The sequence below is a fragment of the Pelecanus crispus genome, unplaced genomic scaffold (genome assembly GCF_030463565.1).
Source record: "Pelecanus crispus isolate bPelCri1 unplaced genomic scaffold, bPelCri1.pri SCAFFOLD_212, whole genome shotgun sequence".
Lineage (NCBI taxonomy): Eukaryota > Metazoa > Chordata > Aves > Pelecaniformes > Pelecanidae > Pelecanus > Pelecanus crispus.
In genome coordinates this window covers 19468-40079 of record NW_027461300.1, presented here as the reverse complement: position 1 = coordinate 40079, position 20612 = coordinate 19468, and the positions used below count along the sequence as shown (strand labels likewise).

The following is a 20612-nucleotide window of genomic DNA, read 5'->3' as shown; positions in this document are numbered from 1 at the left end:
GTGGGGCGGTATGGGGTGCTGTGGGTGCTACGGGGTGCCGTGGGGCGGTATAGGGTGCTGTGGGGCGGTACGGGGTGCTGTGGGGCGGTATGGGGCGGTATAGGGTGCTACGGGGTGCCGTGGGGCGGTATAGGGTGCTGTGGGGTGCCGTGGGGCGGTATGGGGTGCTGGGGGTGCTACGGGGGTGCCGTGGGGCGGTATAGGGTGCTGTGGCGCGGTATAGGGTGGTATGGGGTGGTATAGGGTGCTATGGGGTGGCACGGGGTGCCGTGGGGCAGTATAGGGTGCTGTGGGGTGGTATGGGGTGCCATGGGGTGGTATAGGGTGCTATGGGGTGGTACGGGGTGCCGTGGGGCAGTATAGGGTGCCGTGGGGCGGTATAGGGTGCTGTGGGGTGCCGTGGGGTGCCATGGGGCGGTATGGGGTGCTGTGGGGTGGTACAGGGTGCCGCGGGGTGCTGTGCAGTGGTATAGGGTGCTGTGGGGTGGTATAGGGTGCTGTGAGGTGACGCAGGGTGGTACGGGGTGGCGTGGGGTGGTATAGGGTGCTACGGGGTGCCGTGGGGTGGTACGGGGTGCCGTGGGGCGGTATGGGGTGCTGTGGGGTGCCGTGGGGTGCCATGGGGTGGTATAGGGTGCTATGGGGTGGTACGGGGTGCCGTGGGGCAGTATAGGGTGTTATGGGGTGGTACGGGGTGCCGTGGGGCGGTATAGGGTGCCGTGGGGTGGTATGGGGTGCCATGGGGTGGTATAGGGTGCTATGGGGTGGTACGGGGTGCCGTGGGGCAGTATAGGGTGCTGTGGGGTGCCGTGGGGCGGTATGGGGTGCTGTGGGGTGGTATAGGGTGCTATGGGGTGGCACGGGGTGCCGTGGGGCGGTATGGGGTGCTGTGGGGTGCCGTGGGGCGGTATGGGGTGCTGTGGGGTGCTATAGGGTGCTATGGGGTGGCACGGGGTGCCGTGGGGCAGTATGGGGTGCTGTGGGGTGCCGTGGGGCGGTATGGGGTGCTGTGGGGTGCTATAGGGTGCTATGGGGTGGCACGGGGTGCCGTGGGGCGGTATGGGGTGCTGTGGGGTGGTACAGGGTGCCGCGGGGCGGTATAGGGTGCTGTGGGGCGGTACGGGGTGCTGTGGGGCGGTATGGGGCGGTATAGGGTGCTACGGGGTGCCGTGGGGCGGTATAGGGTGCCGTGGGGCGGTATGGGGTGCTGTGGGGTGCTACGGGGTGCTGTGGCGCGGTATAGGGTGGTATGGGGTGGTATAGGGTGCTATGGGGTGGCACGGGGTGCCGTGGGGCAGTATAGGGTGCTGTGGGGTGGTATGGGGTGCCATGGGGTGGTATAGGGTGCTATGGGGTGGTACGGGGTGCCGTGGGGCAGTATAGGGTGCCGTGGGGCGGTATAGGGTGCTGTGGGGTGCCGTGGGGTGCCATGGGGCGGTATGGGGTGCTGTGGGGTGGTACAGGGTGCCGCGGGGTGCTGTGGGGTGGTATAGGGTGCTGTGAGGTGACGCAGGGTGGTACGGGGGTGGCGTGGGGTGGTATAGGGTGCTACGGGGTGCCGTGGGGTGGTACGGGGTGCCGTGGGGCGGTATGGGGTGCTGTGGGGTGCCGTGGGGTGCCATGGGGTGGTATAGGGTGCTATGGGGTGGTACGGGGTGCCGTGGGGCAGTATAGGGTGCTATGGGGTGCCGTGGGGCAGTATAGGGTGTTATGGGGTGGTACGGGGTGCCGTGGGGCGGTATAGGGTGCTGTGGGGTGGTATGGGGTGCCATGGGGTGGTATAGGGTGCTATGGGGTGGTACGGGGTGCCGTGGGGCAGTATAGGGTGCTGTGGGGTGCCGTGGGGCGGTATGGGGTGCTGTGGGGTGGTATAGGGTGCTATGGGGTGGCACGGGGTGCCGTGGGGCGGTATGGGGTGCTATAGGGTGCTATGGGGTGGCACGGGGTGCCGTGGGGCAGTATGGGGTGCTGTGGGGTGCCGTGGGGCGGTATGGGGTGCTGTGGGGTGCTATAGGGTGCTATGGGGTGGCACGGGGTGCCGTGGGGCGGTATGGGGTGCTGTGGGGTGCTACGGGGTGCCGTGGGGCGGTATAGGGTGCTGTGGGGCGGTACGGGGTGCTGTGGGGCGGTATGGGGCGGTATAGGGTGCTACGGGGTGCCGTGGGGCAGTATAGGGTGCTGTGGGGTGCCGTGGGGCGGTATGGGGTGCTGTGGGGTGCTACGGGGTGCCGTGGGGCGGTATAGGGTGCTGTGGCGCGGTATAGGGTGGTATGGGGTGGTATAGGGTGCTATGGGGTGGCACGGGGTGCCGTGGGGCAGTATAGGGTGCTGTGGGGTGGTATGGGGTGCCATGGGGTGGTATAGGGTGCTATGGGGTGGTACGGGGTGCCGTGGGGCAGTATAGGGTGCCGTGGGGCGGTATAGGGTGCTGTGGGGTGCCGTGGGGTGCCATGGGGCGGTATAGGGTGCTGTGGGGTGCCATGGGGCGGTATGGGGTGCTGTGGGGTGGTACAGGGTGCCGTGCAGTGGTATAGGGTGCTGTGGGGTGGTATAGGGTGCCGTGGGGTGATGTGGGGTGCTGTGGGGTGGTATAGGGTGCTGTGAGGTGACGCAGGGTGGTACGGGGGTGGCGTGGGGTGGTATAGGGTGCTATGGGGTGGTACGGGGTGCCGTGGGGTGGTACGGGGTGCCGTGGGGCAGTATGGGGTGCTGTGGGGTGCCATGGGGTGCCATGGGGTGGTATAGGGTGATGTGGGGTGGTATAGGGTGCTATGGGGTGGTATGGGGTGCCGTGGGGCAGTATAGGGTGCTATGGGGTGCCGTGGGGCGGTATAGGGTGTTATGGGGTGGTACGGGGTGCCGTGAGGCGGTATAGGGTGCTGTGGGGTTGTACGGGGTGCCATGGGGTGGTATAGGGTGGTATGGGATCGTATAGGGTGCTGTGGGGTGGTATAGGGTGCTGTGGGGTGGTATGGGGTGCCATGGGGTGGTATAGGGTGCTGTGGGGTGGTATGGGGTGCCATGGGGTGGTATAGGGTGCTATGGGGTGCTGTGGGGTGCCGTGGGGCGGTATAGGGTGCTGTGGGGTGCTACGGGGTGCCGTGGGGCGGTATAGGGTGCTGTGGGGTGCTATAGGGTTCCATGGGGTGGTATGGGGTGCCATGGGGTGCCATGGGGCGGTATAGGGTGCTGTGGGGTGCCGTGGGGCGGTATAGGGTGCTATGGGGTGCTGTGGGGTGGTATAGGGTGCCGTGGGGTGGTATAGGTGCCATGGGGTGGTATAGGGTGCCATGGGGTGCCGTGGGGTGCTGTGGGGTGGTATAGGGTGCCGTGGGGTGCTATAGGTGCCATGGGGTGGTATAGGGTGCCATGGGGTGCCGTGGGGTGATATGGGGCAGTATAGGGTGATGTGGGGTGCTATGGGGTGCTGTGGGGTGGTATAGGGTGCTGTGGGGTGGTGTGGGGTGCTATAGGGTGCCATGGGGTGGTATAGGGTGCTATGGGGTGCTGTGGGGTGATATGGGGCAGTATAGGGTGATGTGGGGTGCTATGGGGTGCTGTGGGGTGGTATAGGGTGCCGTGGGGTGGTGTGGGGTGCTATGGGGTGATGTGGGGTGGTATAGGGTGCCGTGGGGTGGTGTGGGGTGATATGGGGTGATGTGGGGTGGTATAGGGTGATGTGGGGTGCTGTGGGGTGCTGTGGGGTGGTATAGGGTGCCATGGGGTGATGTGGGGTGCTATGGGGTGCCGTGGGGTGGTATAGGGTGCTGTGGGGTGCTGTGGGGTGGTATGGGGTGGTATAGAGTGCCGTGGGGCGGTATAGGGAGCTATGGGGTGCTATGGGGTGCCATGGGGTGGTATAGGGTGCTGTGGGGTGATGTGGGGTGGTATAGGGTGCCGTGGGGTGCCGTGGGGTGATGTGGGGTGGTATAGGGTGCCGTGAGGTGGTATGGGGTGCCATGGGGTGATGTGGGGTGCCGTGGGGTGCTGTGGGGTGGTATAGGGTGCTGTGGGGTGGTATGGGGTGCCATGGGGTGTCATGGGGCAATGTGGGGTGGTATAGGGTGATGTAGGGTGGCAGGGTGACATGGGGTGCCATGGGGTGATGTAGGGTGCCATGGGGTGATGTGGGGTGGTATGGGGTGCCGTGGTGTGATGTGGGGTGGTATAGGGTGCCGTAGGGTGCCATGGGGTGGTATAGGGTGCCATGGGGTATTAGGGTGCCCTGGGGTGATATAGGGTGGCACGGGGTGCCATGGGGTGATGTAGGGTGACAGGGTGCCATGGGGTGGCACGGGGTGCTATAGGGTGACGTGGGGTGGCACCCATGGCACTGCCAGGGCGCCCACATTGCTGCTGGGGGCACCCGTGGCACTCTCAGCAGCACCCATGTCGCTGCCGGGGGCACCCATGTCGCTGCCGGGGGCACCCATGGCACTGCCGGGGGCACCCATGGCACTGCCGGGGGCACCTGTGGCACTGCCGGGGGCACCCACGTCGCCTCCAGCGGCACCCATGGCATCCTCAGCAGCACCCACGTCATTGCTGGGGCACCTGTGGCACCCTTGGCAGCACCCATGGCACTGCCGGCAGCACCCACGTCGCTGCCGGGGCACCCATGGCACTGCTGGCGGCACCCATGGCACTGCTGGGGGCACCCACGTCGCTGCCGGCGGCACCCATGGCACTGCTGGGGGCACCCACGTCGCTGCCGGGGCACCCATGGCACTGTCGGCGGCACCCATGGTACTGCCGGCGGCACCCCCATCGCCGCTGGCGGCACCGTGGCACTGCCGGGGCACCCACGTCGCTGCCGGGGGCACCCGTGGCACCCTCAGCAGCACCCACGTCATTGCTGGGGCGCCCATGGCACTGCCGGCGGCACCCATGGCACTGCCGGCGGCACCCCCATCGCCGCTGGCGGCACCGTGGCAATGCCGGGGGCACCCACGTCGCTGCCGGGGCACCCGTGGCACTGCCGGGGCACCCATGGCACTGCTGGGGGCACCCTCGTCGCTGCCGGGGCTCCCATGGCACTGCCGGTGGCACCCCCATCGCCGCTGGCGGCACCGTGGCGCTGCCGGGGGCACCCACGTCGCTGCCGGGGGCACCCGTGGCACCCACAGCACCCATTTCCCCCCCCCGCAGCAAATCATGAAGGACAAGTGGATCAACATCGGCTACGAGGGCGACGAGCTGAAGCCCTACAAGGAACCCGAGGAGGATTTCGGCGACGCCAAACGCATCGGTGAGGCCCGCGGTGCCGCCCTAAGGGGGCGGGGGGGATCCGTCGGCACCCGTGGGTGCCCGCTGACCGCTGCCCGCTGCCGGCAGAGGTGATGGTGGGCATGGGCTACAGCCGGGAGGAGATCAAGGAGTCGCTGAGCAACCAGAAGTACAACGAGGTGACGGCCACCTACCTCCTGCTGGGCAGGAAGAACGAGGTGAGCGCGCGGGGACGCCGCCACGGGCAGCGCCGGGGACGTTGGGCATTGCTGGTGATGGGCATTGCTGGTGACACCGGGCATTGCCGGTGACGTTGGGCATTGCTGGTGACACTGGGCAGCGCCGGTGACATTGGGCATTGCCGGTGACGTTGGGCATTGCCGGTGACACTGGGCAGCGCCGGTGACGTTGGGCATGGCCGGTGACGTTGGGCATGGCCGGTGACGTTGGGCATTGCCGGTGACGTTGGGCAGTGCCGGGGACGTTGGGCATTGCCGGTGACGTTGGGCATGGCCGGTGACACTGGGCAGTGCCGGGGACGTTGGGCATGGCTGGTGACACTGGGCAGTGCCGGTGGCGTTGGGCGTTGCCGGTGACGTTGGGCATTGCCGGTGACACTGGGCAGCACCGGTGATGTTGGGCGTTGCCGGTGACGCCGGGCAGTGCCAGTGACGTTGGGCGTTGCTGGTGATGGGCATTGCCGGTGACACTGGGCAGCACCGGTGATGTTGGGCATTGCTGGTGAGGTCAGGCAGCACCAGTGACACCGGGCATTGCCGGTGACGTTGGGCATGGCCGGTGACACTGGGCAGCGCCGGGGACGTTGGGCATGGCCGGTGACGTTGGGCATTGCCGGTGACACTGGGCAGCGCCGGGGACGTTGGGCATGGCCGGTGACACCAGGCAGCGCCGGGGACGTTGGGCATTGCCGGTGACACTGGGCAGCACCGGTGATGTTGGGCATTGCTGGTGAGGTCAGGCAGCACCAGTGACACCGGGCATTGCCGGTGACGTTGGGCATTGCTGGTGACGGGCACTGCCGGTGATGCCAGGCAGCACCGGTGATGGGCGTCACCGGTGACGTTGGGCATCGTCGGTGGCGCAGGGCAGCACCGGTGACATCGGGCAGCACCGGTGCCGTGGGGCGTTGCCAGTGGTGCTGGGCAGCGCTGGTGACGTTAGGCATCGTTGGTGGCGTTGGGCAGCACCGGTGCTGTGGGGCATTGCCGGTGGCGTTGGGCAGCGCCAGTGACGGGTGTCACCGGTGACGTTGGGCATCGTCGGTGACATCGGGCATCGCCGGTGCCGTGGGGCATTGCCGGTGGCGTTGGGCAGCGCCGGTGATGGGCGTCACCGGTGACGTTGGGCATCGTCGGTGACATCGGGCAGCGCCGGTGCCGCGGGGCGTCGCCGCTGGCGCCGGGCATCGCCGGTGACGGGTGCCGGCGGCCGCAGGTGGAGGCGGGCGACGCGCGGACGGGCAGCAGCCTCTCCCTGGCCCGGGTGCGGGCACCCAGCGAGGCCGGGAACGGCGCCGGCAAAGCGGCCTCGCACGGCAAGGGCCAGCGCGCGCCCGGCACCTACCACCGGCAGCGGCGGCACAGCGACTTCTGTGAGTGCGGCGGCGCCGGCGGCACGGGCGCCGTGGCCCCGGGGTGGGCACCGGGGTGGGCACCGAGTCCCGGGGTGGGCACCCGTGGCCCCTGACCCGCCTCTGGGTGGGCACCGAATCCCCTGACCTGGTGCCGGGGTGGGTGCCATGGCCTGGGGTGGCCCCAGGGTGGCCACCGAGTCCCCAGGGTGGGCACCGTGGCTTCTGGGTGGGCACCCATGGCCCCTGACCCGCCCCTGGGTGGGCACCGTGGCCCCAGGGTGGGCACCCATGGCCCCTGACCCGTCTCTGGGGTGGGTGCCGTGACCCAAGGGTGGGCACCTGGGTGGGCACCGTGGCCCCAGGGTGGGCACCCTGGCCCCTGGCCCGTCCCTGGGTGGGCACCATGGCCCCTCGGTGGGCACTGTAGCCCCAGGGTGGGCACTGTGGCCCCTGACCCATCCCTGGGTGGGCACCGTGGCTTCTGGGTGGGCACCCATGGCCCCCTGACCCGTCCCTGGGGTGGGTGCCGTGACCCAAGGGTGGGCACCTGGGTGGGCACCGAGTCCCTGGGTGGGCACCCTGGCCCCTGGCCCGTCCCCGGGGTGGGCACCGCGGCTTCTGGGTGGGCACCCATGGCCCCTGACCCATCCCTGGGTGGGCACCATGGCCCCAGGGTGGGCACCGGGGTGGGCACCGAGTCCCTAGGTGGGCACCCTGGCCCCTGGCCCATCCCTGGGGTGGGCACCGTGGCCCCAGGGTGGGCACCGTGGCCCCAGGGTGGGCACTGTGGCCCCTGGCCCGTCCCCGGGGTGGGCACCGTGTCTCGGGGTGGGCACCCTGACCCCTGGGTGGGCACCATGGCCCCGGGTTGGGCCCCAGGGTGGGCACTGTGGCCCCTGGCCCATCCCTGGGTGGGCACCGTGGCCCCTCGGTGGGCACCCTGAGCCCACCCTGAGGCCCACCTGTGCCCCCTGAGCCCACCCATGACCCCTCACTGGGCAGTGGGCACCCTGAGGCCCACCCCAAGACCCCCCCATGCCCCCCGAGCCCACCCTGAGCCCACCCCAAGGCCCCCCCATGCCCCCCAAGGCCCACCCTGAGGCCCACCCATGACCCCTCACTGGGCAGTGGGCACCCTGAGCCCACCCTGAGGCCCCCCCATGCACCCCAAGGCCCCCTGAGCCCACCCCAAGGCCCCCCCATGCCCCCCGAGGCCCACCCAAGGCCCCCTCATGCCCCCTGAGCCCACCCTGAGGCCCACCCATGACCCCTCACTGGGCAGTGGGCACCCTGAGCCCACCCCGGGCCCCCCCCGTGCCCCCCAAGCCCACCCTGAGCCCACCCTGAGGCCCCCCCATGCACCCCAAGGCCCCCCCATGCCCCCCGAGCCCACCCTGAGTCCACCCCAAGGACCCCCCATGCCCCCCGAGCCCACCCCAAGGCCCCCCCACGCCCCCGAGCCCACCCTGAGGCCCACCCATGCTCCCTGAGGCCCCCCCGAGCCCACCCCAAGGCCCCCCCACGCCCCCTGAGCCCACCCCGAGGCCCACCCATGACCCCTCACTGGGCAGTGGGCACCCTGAGCCCACCCTGAGGCCCACCCATGCACCCCAAGGCCCCCCCACGCCCCCCGAGCCCACCCTGAGCCCACCCCAAGGCCCCCCCATGTCCCCCGAGGCCCACCCAAGGCCCACCCATGCCCCCTGAGGCCCCCCCAAGCCCACCCCAAGGCCCCCCCACGCCCCCTGAGCCCACCCTGAGCCCACCCTGAGGCCCCCCCATGACCCCTCACTGGGCAGTGGGCACCCTGAGGCCCACCCACGCCCCCCGAGCCCACCCTGAGGCCCCCCCATGCACCCCAAGGCCCCCCCATGCCCCCCGAGGCCCACCCAAGGCCCCCCCACACCCCCTGAGCCCACCCCGAGGCCCCCCCGTGCCCCCCGAGCCCACCCTCGCGCTGCCCGCAGGCGGCCCCTCGCCGCTGCCCCGCGCACCCCAAGCGCAGCCCCACCAGCGCGGGCGAGGGGGAGCTGAAGGAGGAGCGGGCGCCCGCCCGCAAGGGCAGCTGCGGCGTGGGGGGCGGCGGGCGGGGGCTGCCCCCCGCCAGCCCCATGGTGGGCAGCGCCAACAACCCCAACAAGGCCGAGATCCCCGAGCGGCACAAGGACGGCGGCGCCAACGCGGTGGGTGGGGGGCGGGCGGGGGGCGCGGGAGCTGTGGGGCGGGCGGGGGGTGTGGGCACGTGTGGGGCTGGGGGCTGGGGTACGGGACCTGTGGGGCTGGGGGCTGGGGGTGTGAGTATGTGGGGCTGGGGTACAGGACCTGTGGGGCTGGAGGATGGGGTATGGGCACGTGTGGGGCTGGGGTAACGGGACCTGTGGGGCTGGGGGATGGGGTACGGGCACGTGTGGGGCTGGGGTACGGGACCTGTGGGGCTGGGGGATGGGGTAACGGGCACGTGTGGGGCTGGGGTACGGGACCTGTGGGGCTGGGGGATGGGGTACGGGACCTGTGGGGCTGGGGGCTGGGGTAATGGGCATGTGTGGGGCTGGGGTACGGGCACGTGTGGGGCTGGGGGCTGGGGTACGGGACCTGTGGGGCTGGGGGCTGGGGTACGGGCATGTGTGGGGCTGGGGTACGGGACCTGTGGGGCTGGGGGATGGGGTATGGGCACGTGTGGGGCTGGGGTACGGGACCTGTGGGGCTGGGGGCTGGGGTATGGGCACGTGTGGGGCTGGGGTACGGGACCTGTGGGGCTGGGGGCTGGGGTACGGGCACGTGTGGGGCTGGGGGCTGGGGTACGGGCATGTGTGGGGCTGGGGTACGGGACCTGTGGGGCTGGGGGCTGGGGGTGTGAGTATGTGGGGCTGGGGTACGGGACCTGTGGGGCTGGGGGCTGGGTACGGGCACGTGTGGGGCTGGGGTACGGGACCTGTGGGGCTGGGGGCTGGGGGTGTGAGTATGTGGGGCTGGGGGCTGGGGTACGGGCATGTGTGGGGCTGGGGTACGGGACCTGTGGGGCTGGGGGCTGGGGGTGTGAGTATGTGGGGCTGGGGTACAGGACCTGTGGGGCTGGGGGCTGGGGTATGGGCACGTGTGGGGCTGGGGTACGGGACCTGTGGGGCTGGGGGCTGGGGTATGGGCATGTGTGGGGCTGGGAGATGGGTGTGTGGCTATGTGTGGGGCTGGGAGATGGGGTACAGGCATGTGTGGGGCTGGGGGCTGGGGGTGTGGCTATGTGTGGGGCTGGGGTACGGGACCTGTGGGGCTGGGGAGCAGGGGTGGGGGGCAGCCGTGGGGCAGAGGAGCAGGGTGCGGGCCCCCCCAGGACCACGCAGTCAGGGCGCAGGTGCCCATGGGGCTGAGAAATTGGGGTGGGGGGCACCCTAAGGTGGGGAGGGGGCACCCTAAGGTGGGGGGGGCACCCTAAGGGGGGTGGGGGGTGCCCTAAGGTGCGGGGGGGCACCCCAAGGGGTGGGGGGTGCCCTAAGGTGCGGGGGGGCACCCCAAGGGGTGGGGGGCACCCTAAGTGGGGTGGGGGGCACCCTAAGGTGGGGAGGGGGCACGCTAAGGTGGAGGGGGGGCACCCTAAGGGGGGGTGGGGGCACCATAAGTGGGGTGGGGGGCACCCTAAGGGGGGGTGGGGGGCACCCTAGGGTGGGGTTGGGGGCACCCTAAGGTGGGGGGGGAGGGCACCCTAAGGGGTGTGGGGGGGCACCCTAAGGTGGGGAGGGGGCACCCTAAGGGGGGTTGGGGGCACCCTGAGGTGGGGGGGGCGCCCTAAGGGGGGTGGGGGGCACCCTAGGGTGGGGTTGGGGGTACCCTAAGGTGGGTGGGGGGCACCCTAAGGTGGGGAGGGGGCACCCTAAGGGGGGGTGGGGGGCACCCTGAGGTGGGTGGGGGGCACCCTAAGGTGGGGAGGGGGCACCCTAAGGGGGGTGGGGGGCACCCTGAGGTGAGGGTCCCCGCCGGGCCGGGGGAAGCGGGTGCCGGGTGCCGGGTGCGGAGCCGCGGTGCTGAGGGCGCCCGGCGCCGTTTCGCAGCCCAACCTCCCGTCCAGCGTCATGGCGCGGCGCAACACCTACGTCTGCACCGAGCGCCCGGGCGCCGACCGCCACGCGCTGCTGCCCAACGGCAAGGAGAACAGGTACGGCGCCGGCGCCGGCACCGCCGCGGGGCCGCTGTCCTGGCACCCGTAACCGGCACCGCCAGGGCCGCTGTCCTGGCACCCGTAACCGGCACAGCCATGGGGCCGCTGTCCTGGCACCCGTAACCGGCACCGCCATGGGGCCGCTGTCACAGCACCCGTAACCGGCACAGCCATGGGGCCGCTGTCGTGGCACCCATAACCACCGGCACTGCCGCGGGGCCGCTGTCCTGGCACCCGTAACCGGCACAGCCAGGGCCGCTGTCCTGGCACCCGTAACCGGCACAGCCATGGGGCCGCTGTCCTGGCACCCGTAACCGGCACAGCCATGGGGCCGCTGTCCTGGCACCCGTAACCGGCACAGCCATGGGGCCGCTGTCCTGGCACCCGTAACCGGCACCGCCAGGGCCGCTGTCACGGCACCCGTAACCGGCACCGCCGCGGGGCCGCTGTCCTGGCACCCGTAACCGGCACCGCCGCGGGGCCGCTGTCCTGGCACCCGTAACCGGCACCGCCAGGGCCGCTGTCCTGGCACCCGTAACCGGCACAGCCATGGGGCCGCTGTCGTGGCACCCGTAACCGGCACAGCCATGGGGCCGCTGTCGTGGCACCCGTAACCGGCACCGCCGCGGGGCCGCTGTCCTGGCACCCGTAACCGGCACAGCCATGGGGCCGCTGTCATGGCACCCGTAACCGGCACAGCCACGGGGCTGCTGTCCTGGCACCCGTAACCGGCACCGCCACGGGGCCGCTGTCCTGGCACCCGTAACCGGCACAGCCATGGGGCCGCTGTCCTGGCACCCGTAACCGGCACCGCCATGGGGCCGCTGTCGTGGCACCCGTAACCGGCACCGCCGCGGGGCCGCTGTCCTGGCACCCGTAACCGGCACAGCCATGGGGCCGCTGTCGTGGCACCCATAACCACCGGCACTGCCGCGGGGCCGCTGTCGTGGCACCCAGTGATCACCACAGCCGTGGGTCCCGCTTTCGCGGCACCCGTAACCACCGCCCCCGCCGTGGGGCTCGCTGTCGCGGCACCCGCTGACTGCCGCCGTAGCGGCTCCCACCCTTTTGGCATCCGGTAATTGCCACCGCTGCTGTGGGTCCGGCTTTTGCGGCACCCGCTGATTGCCGCAGCCGTGGCTCCCGCTTTTTCGGCACCCAGTAACCGCCACCACAGTGGGTCCCAATTTTTCGGCACCCAGTGATCACAGCCGCCGTGGGTCCCACTGTTTCGGCACCCAGTAACAACCGCAGCCGTGGGTCCCGCTTTTTCAGTTCCTGGTAATCGTGGCAGCCCTGGGTCCCACTTTTCCGGCATCCAGTAATCGCCACCGCCGCTGTGGCTCCCGCTTTTTCGGCACCCGGTGATCACCACCACTACCGTGGCTCCCGCTTTTTCGGCACCCGGTAATCGCAGCAGCCGTGGCTCCCGCTTTTTCGGCACCCGGTGATCACCATAGCCATGGCTCCTGCTTTTTCGGCACCCGGTGATCACCACCGCTGCCGTGCGTCCTGCTTTTTCGGCACCTGGTAATCACCACAACCGGGGGTCCCCGCTTTTTCGGCACCCGGTGATTGCCACCGCTGCCGGGGGTCCCGCTTTTTCGGCACCCACTAATCACCGCAGCCGTGGGTCCTGCTTTTTCGGCACCCAGTGATCACCACAACCACGGGTCCCGCCTTTTCGGCCCCTGGTAACCACCACCGCCATGGGTCCCACGTTTTCGGCACCCAGCAGTCACCACCGCTGCCATGGGTCCCGCTTTTTCGGCACCCGGTAACCACCGCAGCCGTGGGTCCTGAGTTTTCGGCACCCGGTAACCACCAACGCCAGCATGGGTCCCGCTTTTTCGGCACCCGGTAACCGCAGCCGCAGCCACGGGTCCCGCTTTTTCGGCACCCGGTGATCACCACAACCACGGGTCCCGCTTTTTTGGCACCCAGTGATCACCACAACCACGGGTCCCGCTTTTTCGGCACCCAGTAATGGCCGCAGCCACGGGTCCCGCTTTTTCGGCACCCGGTGATCACCACAACCACGGGTCCCGCTTTTTTGGCACCCAGTGATCACCACAACCACGGGTCCCGCTTTTTTGGCACCCAGTAATGGCCGCAGCCGCGGGTCCCGCTTTTTCGGCACCCGGTAGCCCCCGCCGCGGCGCCGAGCCCCCTCTTCTCACGGCCGCCCTCCCGCCCGCCCCGCAGCTCGGGCGCCGGCCGGGTGCCGCCGGCGTCGCCTTCCAGCCACAGCATCGCCGCCGCCGCCGCTTCCTCGGAGCGGGCCCGCCTGGCGCGGGGCACCACCGTCCGCAGCACCTTCCACGGCGGCCAGGTGCGGGACCGGCGACCGGCCGCCGGTCCCAACGGGCCCCCGGCGTCGCCGACGCTGGCGCCCGAAGCTTCGCCGCTGCCGCAGAGCCGCTCGCGGGCCACGTCCAACCTTTTCAGCAAGCTGACCTCCAAGCTGACCCGCAGGTGAGGGCGCGGCGAGGGCCGTGCCCGCCGGTGCCGCCGCCGCCCGCCGCCGCCGCCTTCCTCACTGCTCTTCTCTCTTCCAGGGTCACTCTTGACCCCTCTAAGCGGCAGAGCTCTAATAGGTGCGTCTCGGGCACCCCCACGCCGCCAGGAGCCAAAATCAGTAAGTGCCCGGTGTCACCGGCACCCGGCGCCGCGCCGCCGGCGCGCTCGGCTTCGTGCCGCTGGTGCGTGGCCCGGTGCCTGTCCCGGTGCTGCCGGTGCCTGTCCCGGTGCTGCCGGTGTCCACCCCGGTGCCCATCCCAGTGTCCACCGCCGTGCCTGTCCCGGTGCTGCTGGTGTTCGTCCCGGTGCCGCCAGTGTCCCTCCCAGTGTTCATCCCGGTGCTGCCGGTGTTCATCCCGGTGCCGCCAGTGTCCCTCCCAGTGTTCATCCCGGTGCTGCTGGTGTTCGTCCCGGTGCCGCCAGTGTCCCTCCCAGTGTTCATCCCGATGCTGCCGGTGCCTGTCCCGGTGCTGCCGGTGTCCACCCCGGTGCCCATCCCAGTGTCCACTGCCGTGCCTGTCCCGGTGCTGCCGGTGTCCACCCCGGTGCCCATCCCAGTGTCCACTGCCGTGCCTGTCCCGGTGCTGCTGGTGTTCGTCCCGGTGCCGCCAGTGTCCCTCCCAGTGTTCATCCCGGTGCTGCCGGTGTTCATCCCGGTGTCTGTCCCGGTGCTGCTGGTGTTCGTCCCGGTGCCGCCAGTGTCCCTCCCAGTGTTCATCCCGATGCTGCCGGTGCCTGTCCCGGTGCTGCCGGTGTTCATCCCGGTGCCCATCCCAGTGTCCACCGCCGTGCCTGTCCCGGTGCTGCTGGTGTTTGTCCCGGTGCCGCCAGTGTCCATCCCAGTGTTCATCCCGGTGCTGCCGGTGTCCACCCCGGTGCCCGTCCCAGTGTCCACTGCCGTGCCTGTCCCGGTGCTGCCGGTGTTCATCCCGGTGCCCGTCCCGGTGTCCCTCCCAGTGTTCATCCCGGTGCCTGTCCCAGTGCCACCAGTGCTCGCCCTGGTGCTGCCGGTGTTTGTCCCGATGCCCGGCCCGGTGCTGCCGGTGCGTGGCCCGGTGCCACCAGTGCCCGTCCCAGTGCCACCAGTGTCCCTCCCAGTGTCCGTCCTGGTGCCTGTCCCGGTGCTGCCGGTGTTCATCCCGGTGCTGCCGGTGTCCATCCCAGTGTTCATCCCGGTGCTGCCGGTGTCCATCCCAGTGTTCATCCCGGTGCTGCCGGTGTTCATCCCGGTGCTGCCAGTGTCCCTCCCAGTGTTCATCCCGGTGCTGCCGGTGTCCATCCCAGTGTTCATCCCGGTGGTGCCGGTGTCCCTCCCAGTGTTCATCCCGGTGCTGCCGGTGTCCATCCCAGTGTTCATCCCGGTGGTGCCGGTGTTCATCCCGGTGCCTGTCCCGGTGCTGCCGGTGTTTGTCCCGGTGCCCGTCCTGGTGCCGCCAGTGTCCAGCGCGGTGCCCATCCCGGTGCTGCCGGTGTTCATCCCGGTGTTCATCCCGGTGTCCGTCCCAGTGCCACCAGTGCTCGCCCTGGTGCCACCGGTGTTTGTCCCAGTGCCCACCCCGGTGCTGCCGCCGTTTGTCCCAGTGCCCGTCCTGGTGTCCGTCCCGGTGCCACCAGTGCTCACCCAGTGCCCGTCCCAGTACTGCCAGCGTTTGTGCCGGTGTTTGTCCCGATGCCCGGCCCGGTGCCACCGGTGTCCACCTCAGTGCCCGTCCCAGTGCCACCAGTGTCCCTCCCAGTGCTCACCCCGGTGCTGCCGGTGTTCATCCCGGTGCTCGTCCCAGTGCCACCAGTGCTCACCCCGGTGCTGCCGGTGTTTGTCCTGGCGCCCGTCCCAGTGCCACCAGTCCCTGTCCTGGTGCCACCGATGCCTGTCCCAGTGCCATCAGCGCCACCAGTCCCATCCCAGTGCCACTGGTGCCCACGCCAGTGCCACCAGTCCCTGTCCCAGTGCCACCAGTGCCCATCCTGGTGCCACCAGTGCCACCAGCACCCATCCTGGTGCCACCAGTGCCCGTCCCAGTGCTGCCAGCACCCATCCCAGTGCCACCAGCATTCATCCCAGTGCTACCGGTGCCCATCCTGGTGCCACTGGTGCCCGTCCCGGTGCTGCCAACGCCCATCCCGGTGCCACCAGTGCCACCAGCACCACCGGACCCATCCCAGTGCCACCGGTGCCCATCCCGGTGCTGCCAGCGCCCATCCCAGCACCACCAGTCCCTGTCCCAGTGCCAGCACCACCAGTGCCCATCCTGGTGCCACCAGCACCACCAGCACCCATCCCAGTGCCACCAGCGCCCATCCCGGTGCTGCCAGCGCCCATCCCGGCACCACCAGCACCCATCCCAGTGCCACCAGCACCACCAGCGCCCATCCCAGTGCCACCAGCGCCCATCCCGGCACCACAGCACCCATCCCAGTGCCACCAGCGCCCATCCCAGTGCCACCAGCGCCCATCCCGGCACCACCAGCACCCATCCCAGTGCCACCAGCGCCCATCCCAGTGCCACCAGCGCCCATCCCGGCACCACCAGCGCCCATCCCAGTGCCACCAGCGCCCATCCCGGCACCACCAGCACCCATCCCAGTGCCACCGGTGCCCATCCCGGTGCTGCCAGCGCCCATCCCAGCACCACCAGTCCCTGTCCCAGTGCCACCAGTGCCACCAGCACCCATCCCAGTGCCCCCAGTGCCCCCAGTGCCGGTGCCGCCGGCGCCCGCCTCGCTTTGCTCCTGTCCCTTCTCTCTTTTCTGCCTCTCAGCCTTCGCCGCTGCCGGGGGGGTTGGGGGGCCGGGGGGGGTTTGGGGGGCTTGGGGGGGGGGGTTGGGGGCCCGGGGGAGTTGTTGGGGGGCCGGGGGGGGTTTGGGGGGCTTGGGGGGGGGGTTGGGGGGCCGGGGGAGTTGTTGGGGGGCCGGGGGGGGGTTTGGGGGGCTTGGGGGGGGGGTTGGGGGGCTGGGGGGGTTGTTGGGGGGCCGGGGGGGGTTTGGGGGGCTTGGGGGGAGGGGTTGGGGGGCTGGGGGAGTTTTTGGGGGGCCGGGGCGTGGTCGCGCTCCCCCACGGCGCGAGGGGCTGACGCCCCCCCCCAAATGGCCGCCGGCTTCGTGGTGCCCCCCAAATCGGGCGTGACCCGGGGGGGGGGAGGGGTGGGGACCCCCCCTCTCGATTTCGGGGCGCTGCCCATCCCCCCCAGTGGGTGCCACCCCCCAAGTTCAGCACGGGGGGGGGGGGGTAGCACCCCAACATAGCAGTGCCCCCCCCCCCAAAATGGACCCTGGACCCACATTTGGGTGCTGCCCGACCCCGGGGGTGGGGGGGGCCCAGGGACCCCCAAAATGGGTGCCCCCCCAAAATGGGCGCCCCCCAACCTCTGCCCCCCCCCCCCCCCCCCCAGGGTCGCAGACGAACCTGAGAGAATCGGGGGACCTGCGCTCACAAGGTGGGTGCTGGGGGGTGCCCCCCCATGGGTGCTCTGGGGGGCCCAGCCCGGCCTCTGCCCCATAGCGCCCGTTACCCCCCTCTGCCCCATAGCGCCCATACCCGCCCCTCTGCCCCATAGTGCCCGTTACCCCCCTCTGCCCCATAGCGCCTGTACCCGCCCCTCTGCCCCATAGCGCCCGTTACCCCCTCTGCCCCATAGCGCCCGTACCCGCCCCTCTGCCCCATAGCGCCCGTTACCCCCTCTGCCCCATAGCGCCCGCCCCTCTGCCCCATAGCGCCCGTACCCGCCCCTCTGCCCCATAGCACCCGTTACCCCCTCTGCCCCATAGCGCCTGTACCCGCCCCTCTGCCCCATAGCGCCCGTTACCCCCCTCTGCCCCATAGCGCCCGTACCCGCCCCTCTGCCCCATAGCGCCCGTACCCGCCCCTCTGCCCCATAGCGCCTGTTACCCCCCTCTGCCCCATAGCGCCCGTTACCCCCTCTGCCCCATAGCGCCCGTTACCCCCTCTGCCCCATAGCGCCTGTTACCCCCTCTGCCCCATAGCGCCCATACCCGCTCCTCTGCCCCATAGTGCCCATTACCCCCTCCGCCCCATAGCGCCCATACCCGCTCCTCTGCCCCATAGCCCCCATACCTGCTCCTCTGCTCCATTGCCCCCAGCCCTGCCTCTGCCCCATAGCGCCCATACCTGCTCCTCTGCCCCATAGCACCCAGCCCTGCCTCTGCCCCATAGTGCCCATACCCGCTCCTCTGCCCCATAGCCCCCATACCTGCTCCTCTGCCCCATAGCACCCAGCCCTGCCTCTGCCCCATAGTGCCCATACCCGCTCCTCTGCCCCATAGCGCCCACACCTGCTCCTCTGCCCCATAGCACCCAGCCCTGCCTCTGCCCCATAGTGCCCATACCCGCTCTTCTGCCCCATAGCCCCCATACCTGCTCCTCTGCCCCATAGCGCCTGTACCCCCCCGTGCCCCATAGTGCCCGTACCCACCCCTGCTGCCCCATAGCCCCCATACCCACTCCCATAGGCCCCATAGCCACCCCCAATGCCCCCATAGCCCCCATACCCACTCTCAATGGCCCCATAGCCACCCCCAATGGCCCCATAGCCACCCCAGGTGCCCCATACCCCCCCCAGGTGCCCCATAGCCCCCATAGCCACTCCCAATGGCCCTATAGCCCCCATACCCCCCCCCCAGTGCCCCATAGCCACCCCAGGTGCCCCATAGCCCCCATACCCACTCCCAATGGCCCCATAGCCACCCCCAATGGCCCCATAGCCACTCCCAATGGCCTCATAGCCCCCATAGCCACCCCTAGTGCCCCATAGCCCCCATAGCCACCCCCAATGACCCCATAGCCCCCATAGCCACCCCCAATGGCCTCATTAGCCCCCATAGCCACCACTAGTGCCCCATAGCCCCCATAGCCACTCCCAATGGCCTCATAGCCCCCATAGCCACCACTAGTGCCCCATAGCCCCCATAGCCACCCCCAATGCCCCCATAGCCACTCCCAATGGCCCCATAGCCCCCATAGCCACCCCCAATGCCCCCATAGCCCCCATACCCACTCCCATAGGCCCCATAGCCCCCATAGCCACCCCTAGTGCCCCATAGCCCCCATAGCCACCCCCAATGCCCCCATAGCCCCCATAGCCACTCCCAATGGCCCCATAGCCCCCATAGCCACCCCTAGTGCCCCATAGCCCCCATACCCCCCCCCAGTGCCCCATAGCCACCCCAGGTGCCCCATAGCCCCCATAGCCACTCCCAATGGCCCCTTAGCCCCCATAGCCACCCCCAGTGCCCCACACCCGCCCCAGGTGCCCCATAGCCACCCCCAGTGCCCCACAGCCCCCACCCCCCCCCCAGGTGTCCCATAGCCACTCCCAATGGCCCCTTAGCCCCCATAGCCACCCCCAGTGCCCCATAGGCCCCATAGCCACCCCCAATGGCCCCATAGCCCCCATACCCACTCCCAATGGCCCCATAGCCACCCCCAATGGCCCCATAGCCACTCCCAATGGCCTCATAGCCCCCATAGCCACCCCTAGTGCCCCATAGCCCCCATAGCCACTCCCAATGGCCTCATAGCCCCCATAGCCACCACTAGTGCCCCATAGCCCCCATAGCCACCCCCAATGCCCCCATAGCCCCCATAGCCACTCCCAATGGCCCCATAGCCCCCATAGCCACCCCCATAGCCCCCATAGCCACCCCCAATGCCCCCATAGCCCCCATAGCCACTCCCAATGGCCCCATAGCCCCCATAGCCACCCCTAGTGCCCCATAGCCCCCATAGCCACCCCCAGTGCCCCCATAGCCCCCATAGCCACTCCCAATGGCCCCATAGCCACCCCTAGTGCCCCATAGCCCCCATAGCCACCCCCAATGCCCCCATAGCCCCCATAGCCACTCCCAATGGCCCCATAGCCCCCATAGCCACCCCCAGTGCCCCATAGCCCCCATAGCCACTCCCAATGGCCCCATAGCCACTCCCAATGGCCCCATAGCCCCCATAGCCACCCCTAGTGCCCCATAGCCCCCATAGCCACCCCCAATGCCCCCATAGCCCCCATAGCCACTCCCAATGGCCCCATAGCCACCCCTAGTGCCCCATAGCCCCCATAGCCACCCCCAGTGCCCCCATAGCCCCCATAGCCACTCCCAATGGCCCCATAGCCACCCCTAGTGCCCCATAGCCCCCATAGCCACCCCCAATGCCCCCATAGCCCCCATAGCCACCCCCAGTGCCCCCATAGCCCCCATACCCACTCCCAATGGCCCCATAGCCACCCCTAGTGCCCCATAGCCCCCATAGCCACTCCCAATGGCCCCATAGCCCCCATAGCCACCCCTAGTGCCCCATAGCCCCCATAGCCACCCCCAATGCCCCCATAGCCCCCATAGCCACCCCTAGTGCCCCATAGCCCCCATAGCCACCCCCAGTGCCCCCATAGCCCCCATACCCACCCCCAATGGCCCCATAGCCCCCATAGCCACTCCCAATGGCCCCATAGCCCCCGTACCGCCCCCCAGGTGCCCCCTAGCCCCCATCCCCGCCCCCGCCGCCCCCGCCCCACGGCCTGTCTCCCCCCGCCGCCGCAGTTGCCATCTACCTTGGGATCAAAAGGAAGCCCAACCCCGGCTGCTCCGATGCCCCTGGCCCGTGCGGGTGACGAGCGCCCGGCCGGCCGAGGCGGTGATGGCGGCCCTGCGGCGAGCCACCCTGGCCGCCGGTTGCCGCGCGCGCCAGCCCCGGCCCTTCCTGCTGGCCTGCACCCACGACCGGGCCCCCGGCGAGCACTTCTGCCACTTCGAAGCCGAAGTTTGCCGCCTGCAACGCCTCGGCCTTCACGGCGTGCTCTTCCGCCGCTTGGCCGGCAGCGCCGGAGCTTTCCGGGCCACGCTGGCGCGCGTGGCCGGGCAGCTTCAGCTCTAGCCAGGCGGCGGGGCTGGGACCCCCCGGCACCCCCCACCCCGGCCTCGAGGGCTGCGGCGCGCCCGGGGGAGGCACCGGAGCCGGCACCTGGGATCGGCCGAGGATGCACCGGAGCCGAGGGTGCACCGGAGCCGGCACCTGGGATCGGCCGAGGATGCACCGGAGCCGGCGCCTGGGATCGGCCGAGGATGCACCGGAGCCGAGGGTGCACCGGAGCCGGCACCTGGGATCGGCCGAGG

General features: G+C 70.2%; 1 protein-coding gene across 1 annotated transcript in view; it reads left to right on the top strand.

Moving 5' to 3' along the window:
- The window catches only part of MARK4 (microtubule affinity regulating kinase 4), a 35111-nt gene extending 14738 nt beyond the window's left edge, over positions 1-20373 (top strand). Inside the window, 9 exon segments of the mRNA XM_075727368.1 lie at positions 5149-5248; positions 5335-5444; positions 6688-6838; positions 8788-8801; positions 8803-9003; positions 10864-10967; positions 13176-13445; positions 16880-16924; positions 20040-20373. Of these exon segments, the coding sequence (XP_075583483.1) occupies positions 5149-5248; positions 5335-5444; positions 6688-6838; positions 8788-8801; positions 8803-9003; positions 10864-10967; positions 13176-13445; positions 16880-16924; positions 20040-20373 (1329 nt within the window).
- The last annotated feature ends 239 nt before the right edge of the window (positions 20374-20612 follow it).